At 36.5% G+C, this 6,747-nt stretch overlaps 1 protein-coding gene across 1 annotated transcript; it reads right to left on the reverse strand.

The window, feature by feature from the left end:
• Positions 1 to 5,270: 5,270 nt before the first annotated feature.
• Positions 5,271 to 6,480, reverse strand: LOC145006839 (uncharacterized). Its single transcript, XM_078965876.1, has 3 exons — positions 5,968 to 6,480; positions 5,602 to 5,853; positions 5,271 to 5,465 (listed from the first exon to the last, which is right to left on the reverse strand). Exons 1-3 carry the CDS (start codon positions 6,478 to 6,480, stop codon positions 5,271 to 5,273), a joined length of 960 nt encoding a protein of 319 aa, XP_078822002.1.
• Positions 6,481 to 6,747: the final 267 nt, after the last annotated feature.

Consider the following 6,747-nt stretch of genomic DNA (forward strand, 5'->3'; position numbering starts at 1 on the left):
GTGATGAGAATCTTTCCTTATTTGGTAAATTATGACACTACCACTAATGAAAGAATCAAATCCATTTACCCATATTGCTTATCAATGGAAACATATAAGCAACAACCTTTTTCACAAATGCCATTGTAAGGATACTTAAAGTAAATAAAATCAAAACCATTTTCTTTTATTTTAAAACTTTGCGGAAAACTTATCCTTACAATCCATATGAAAAACTTGTTGTTATCTATTCCTAAGCAATATATCATAACTCTTAAGTAACAACTCAAAATTCTGATCACCGAACCATGATTGAAATCCATCTTCACGATCAGAATCAACATATACTTTCTTTAAGTTTCTTCACTCTTCTTTGATTCTTAAACTTCAATATGTGACCCAGTCACATCATGCAATAATAATCTCAGAATAGAAACTTAATAGAGTTAGATAATGGACTTTACCTAAAGCAGAGTCAAACATTTGACTTTACTATCCTTATGGACTTTTACGTACATTTGGCAACTTTGCAACCAATGCCCTTCCTTTGGCAACAAAAACATATGGACTCTTTGGAAACGGTATACGAGACTATCACATAATTAGCCTTTCTCTTTACCATTTGGTCAACCGAGTTGACTATGGCCAATCCCTTTCAATTGGGAAGAGAAAGGTTTTCTGGACTTCCTATGTTACCATTGTCAATGTCCATGGAAGTTTGGGAAGTTGATCTTCCAATCAAATTTTGCTTTACCAATGCTCCAAACCATTGTTGATTTAGCATCATCAAGCAAATAGGTAAGATCATTAAGGGTCATGTCGTGATCTGTCATCAGGGAGTGACCAAGTCAATAGCCAGCTACCTTGAGACTTCGACACCCGACTCTCCCGGCTTGTCAATATGTGACTTAATCTCCAAGACCTAAGCACATATAGACTTTGTTTGCCAATAGGGATTGAGTGACTTAGAACTTATCAGGTCTTGAAACTTGTGGGATAGGGAGATTTATTGGAGTAGGTGAAGGAAGTGAAGTATGATTTTCAGTCCCACTAATGCACAACAAAGGGATTGATCTTTCACCTTGATTGCCATTCGGGATATCATCTTCATTAGGAAGCTTCTTCCTAAGATTTGGGAAGACCATAGCTGTCTAAACTAGACATCTATAATGGGAGAAATTCAAGTTAGTTGATTTAAAGTCCTTAATATAACACCCACTATGAAATATTAAGGCTAGGACCCAATAACCTATTTATAACTGGAAGAGGGATGTCGTAATCCAAATTATAAAATAGTTAAAGGTAGGTAAATGACGATTTACCAATTTCCACCATGAAAAACGAAATATAATTACGTTTTAATTGGATTTGAAACTCATAGATCTTTTGAGATACATTGAACTTTCAATGGCATGTTTGAATCTCGATTGTGCCCTCTCAAGTTTGTGACTGGCATGTCGAGGATCACAAATAAGGTGTGAATAACCATACAAATTGACTTGGTACCCTTAACAATATTACCTAATTGATGTGCCGGTTAACCACACACGCTCCACCGATCTATAATAAAGTCAAGTTACCCTTTGCCACTCTTACTAGTCCATGTTAGTGTGCCGGTTAACCACACACGCTCCACTAACAACTTGGTAAGGTACAAAGTGTAATTTTATGGGCTAGCACCAATTTCACATTTTCCTAAAGTAACTAAGATTGGGAATTTATAATGTATAGTTACTTTATAACGCATTATACTTTTAATGAGTATTTAAAGTCGTATCCTACCCGTTCGGCTAACGATCCTCCACCGATCAAGGAAGTGGTGGGTGAGAGTGGACACCCATTAAGTCACCATTTTATAGACAACAACCTTATACCCCCCTTATAGACCGGCTTCGTGAATGAGGCCTACTAACGGTAAGAACGGCATATTCTTATACATATCTATATAATAAAATTATAATAATAGTATAAGGGTGTATTTTAAACATTTAAAATACATGGTGGTTTAATCTATTAATTAAATTATACTCTTAATTTAATTAAACTTAAACCATGTCTTTATGGAATTATTAACTCTTTTAATTAAACACTTTAATTCATTTAATGAAGTCCATAAAGTTTGAATTTTTTTTTAACCTTTAAAAAAAGTTTGGAATTAAAGTGTAAGACTTTACAAATTCCAAAACTTGAGGGCAAGAATTGAAACTATTTCAAGTCTCTTCAATTTGTAACTTATGAGTTTTAATGGTTCATAAAAATGAAGACTCTTCATTTTATGAAACCTCTTTAGTTCTTTAAACACAAATTAAATAAGTAACCTTTGGTTATCCATAACTTGAGGACAAGTTATGGACACCATTATTGCCATTAAGATCATGAATTAAACACACATGGAGGTTACACATAATTCCTATGATCTTCTAAAAACTCATAAGAACACAAATTCATGCCAAGCAATTTTCAAGAAATCATATACAATACTTAAAAATTAATAAAAGTCATGTAAAATGGGTTAACATAATCATTATCATTTTGAAAAAACAGATTTTACAAGTCCAAAACAGATTGGGATAATGATTTTAATCCATTTCCAGCAACAAAACACGAAAAGACTGCCCAACACGCACCTACTCGTCGAGTGCATTATCCTACTCAACGAGTAGGATGAATTTGTTCATGGACTCGGCGAGTCCTCCCCATGAACTCGGCGAATCCAGTCGTCAATGAGCAGATTTTTTGTTTTTTAAGCAGTTTTACATCAAGTATACAGAAAACAACCCTAGGCTTTGATACCACTGTTGGGTTTTGAGCATTCTAACACTTCCTAAGTGTACATGCAACCCTAATAACCTTGAATCTATGTTTTCTCTATATACATGCAAATTTCTTTTTCAAGGTTATTTCCTAACTAACATGGCATGGGGATTACATAAAACATAAAGAACTAGTAGAAATACATACCTTGTTGTCGCTTGGATTCCTTCAAGACTTTGTGAGCCTCGCACCCCAAATGTTGTGCCTCAAATGCTTCACACAACACTACAACCTTGGAATAACTAGAGAGAATATTTCTACACTCCAAAATCAGCTATTCCCTCACAAGAATACTCTAGTGCCAATTTTGCATGCTATAGGGTTTCTTTTATAGTGTGTCATAATTAGGAGTTACAAATGTAAACCCTAATTGTCATGACTCTTCATTTCTCATGACCCATGGGTTTGTAACTCCCATGGACCATCCATGGAGCTTCATATGGTTATAACCAAACCCATAAACCATGGATCATTAATCCACCATAAAAGAATTGATGATTGTCATAATCAACCCTATATATTTAATTAGTCTCACTTTGATCACCAAATTAATTCTAGATTAATATTTGATCAAATACTAATTAAATAATACTATTATTAATATATTAGAACTTATAATATATTAATAATCATAAGTGCCTTATTCTCTCATTTAGTCTATCCAAGTATTGCAATGCCATGCAACCCAAATGGACCATGCCGGGTTGGGTCAAGTTCATACCAAATAAAGTTATGGACTTAGACACTATATCCAACATCAACATCTTCAACCATTTTCCTGAGCTTCAACTTCCCAATTCTTTCAGAGGGTTTCCTCTTTTTCTCCCAATGGAAATTGTAAGCACCATAACTTCTTCTGGAGGGTAGGACTCTTGCTCCAACCTCACTTTCCTCAACTCCTTCTTCCTCAACCACTATGCCTTCAACTTTTTCTTGCTCAACCTGTATGCCTTCAACTTCTTCTTCTTCAACCTCTCTATCTTCAACTCCTTCCTCAACCTCTTTTTCTTCAATCTGTTGTTCCTCAACCTCTCCATAAACCTACAATATGGAGGGGTAGTTACTAAATCTACAATATGAAAACCAAAAATAGTGATTACCAGAACATACCTCTTCCATAGCAGCCACTGCATCAGCATGTGTATATCCAGACATCAGCAACTCCTGTAAAGTAAGTCTTTCACTCACCTTCACCTCATTGTCATCATGTTCTTGTTCCTGAACATCCTCTGTTTCTTGACTCATACCCTACTTACCATTAGGTGCATGAGTAAAAAGATCAACAAAATCCTCATCACAGGTTAGGGATACATCCTCATTTGCATTACTCTTATATTTCTTACCATTAGGTGTTTTCTTTGGTGTTTTGTTCCTTGATCTAGACACTTTAGTTTTCCCTCCTCTCCTTGCCATCATCTTAGTCCTTTTCAAAGACTAACATTAGGACCACCTACTTGATTACCAGATTCTGAAACTGGGGGAGGAGTAACATCAGTTCTTGGTACATTAGGCCCACCAACTTGATCACCACATTCTGAAACTGTGGGAGGAGCAACATCACTTCTTGGTATAGCAGGCTCAACTGGAGGGAATTGATCAAAGATAGGTTGGCCTTCCCTATCTTTCCTATGTCTTCCAATCTTCCTTTTTGGGACAGGTGGCTTAGGTACCTCATCATTTGTGCATGAAATCTTATTATGCCCAAGTTGTTGGCACTTTCCACACCTCACAGTCCTAGTAACCTTTAACCTTTGAGAGGGGTATTTGGCATCTTCTGGTTCAGATGCATGCTTCACTCTATTTACTTTGGGTCTTCCAGGCATCCTTCTAACTATGGATGGTAATGGTTTAATAAACTCAGTCATTGGCCACAAGTTGCTTCCACCAACAGGTTGTATGTTCTGACTGTAGGTTGCAACATATTTGTCCTTGTGGAACCAAAAGAAATGAATTCACTTGGATCTTTGTGGACATAGTTGATTGCAGCTTGACTATGCACACATGGTATGCCCGACAACATCCACAAGTTGTAGGTGCAAGTGTGACTAGCTAAATCAACCTTGTATCCATTGTAGCCATACCTAGTCTCAAACACATCACCACCACGTGGCACCACTATCCACAACGTACACACAAAACAAACAAAGTACACATATAAATACATACTTAATATTTTTGGATACATGCTAATAAAAACTTATATTACCTTATATCTTTCTCAAATTCATTAAGCTTCAGTTATATGTTAGGCCCATAATTACCCCTCCATTTGGTGGCCTCTTGACCTTGATGAAAAAACCTTTTCATAAGGAGAATCCTTATTTCCTCAAGCATTGTGATTATAGGCTTCTTCCTTATTTGTTTGATCATGGCATTGAAGCATTCTGCAACCCCATTCTCTACTGCTTCACAAGCATACCCATGAGAAAAGAAGGCTCCGCACCAAGTTTCAGGTTCCTTGCTATAAGATAATTGTATCATGTTTCTATTATCTTCTTTATCTTCTCCATTGTAGCAAGAAAGTCCCCTTCTACTGTACTCATAATAGCTTCCCAGAAAAAACTCTTTAGCTCTAATCCTGTGAATTTCTTTCTAAAGTTTGCAAAGATGTGTCTAGCACATTGTCTGTGCTCAACATTAGGGAGTAGGTATGCCACAACCTGTAAAAGTCCCTATAATTAACAAACAAACACAACACAACACATGTAAATATTAATGACTGTAACATACAATATATATATATATATATATATATATATATATATATATATATATATATATATATTATACCAGTATATGTTATGGTACCTTGTGTTTGTCTGAGATAACAACCAATCTATTGCCAGCACCAAGATCCAAATCAGCAACCAAATTATCAATGAACCAGGTCAAGTTGTCCTTATTCTCAACATTCACAACTGCCGATGCTATTGAGTAGACATGGTTGTCTGCATCCCTCCCAATAGCAGTTAAAATCTCCCCCTTAACCTGCCCCTTCAAGAGACTACCATCTAGTCCTATTACCCTTCTACATCCTCTGCTCCATCCATCACTGAAAGCCTTGAAGCCAACATAAAACCTTTTGAATTAGTTAAACCCCAGATTACTTTCTACCCCCACCAAGCAAGTTGTACCCGGATTACTCAACCTAATTGCAGATGCATAGTCCCAAACCTTGGCATAATGGTCTTCTAACTTCCCTTCTATCATCCCCATTGCAGTAGCCCTTGCTCTTTGGCATTTCCCAAGAGATACACTCACTGAAAACCTTTGTAGCACATCTGCTTGCATCTCTAGCAATGTCATATTGGGCTTCATGATTACATCTTTCAGGTAGTGTTTGGCTAACCAATTGCTAGTAACTAAGGAACCAAAATGATAATTCCTAGCACACAGATGCATTTCATTGCAAAATTTTATCTGGAATGTTCTTTTGTTGTACTTCCATCCAATTGCAACCCTAAATGGACACTGCATTTTGTTATTATCATTGTTGTCCCTGGTTCCACTATCACACTTAGCTATAACCCTCACTATATCACTTTTTTCAAAATAAAGTTGGTACCCTCCATGGACTGCATAGTTAGTTAAAGCAAACCTGAGTTGAGCAGGGGATTCATAACAGTCTCCTAATCGGGGCCTCATCTCTTTCCAGTCAACATTGAGATCATGCACCCTATACTCCATACCAACATCTTCATTGCCCTCATCTAAGTGGACATGCTATTTTTGTTGGACACCAGGAATATCTCCATCATCTACCATTCCATCAATACTCCTCCTTAATACGTTTTCATCACACAATAAGTTAAGAAATTGATCATCACATAGTCTTGAGGGGGCTTTGAAAGTTTCTTCAAAAAAATCCAAGAAGCTAAAGTCAAATGCATCTTCATCGGAGTCAGAGTCTGGAAGATATATCTTCTCAGGGAGCTTAGGCCCTTTAGGCTTCTT

This window comes from Lactuca saligna, chromosome 7 (genome assembly GCF_052625555.1).
Source record: "Lactuca saligna cultivar CGN05327 chromosome 7, ASM5262555v1, whole genome shotgun sequence".
NCBI classification, from domain to species: domain Eukaryota; kingdom Viridiplantae; phylum Streptophyta; class Magnoliopsida; order Asterales; family Asteraceae; genus Lactuca; species Lactuca saligna.

Excerpts from the sequence above, each read along its gene's own strand:
- LOC145006839 (XM_078965876.1), bottom strand. The coding sequence starts at position 6,480 with ATGGAGTATAGGGTGCATGATCTCAATGTTGACTGGAAAGAGATGAGG. Across the intron at positions 5,854-5,967 it reads TAGAAGACCATTATGCCAAG|GCTTTCAGTGATGGATGGAG; the intron begins GTTTGGGACTAT and ends GTTGGCTTCAAG. Across the intron at positions 5,466-5,601 it reads TTATCTCAGACAAACACAAG|GGACTTTTACAGGTTGTGGC; the intron begins GTACCATAACAT and ends TGTTAATTATAG.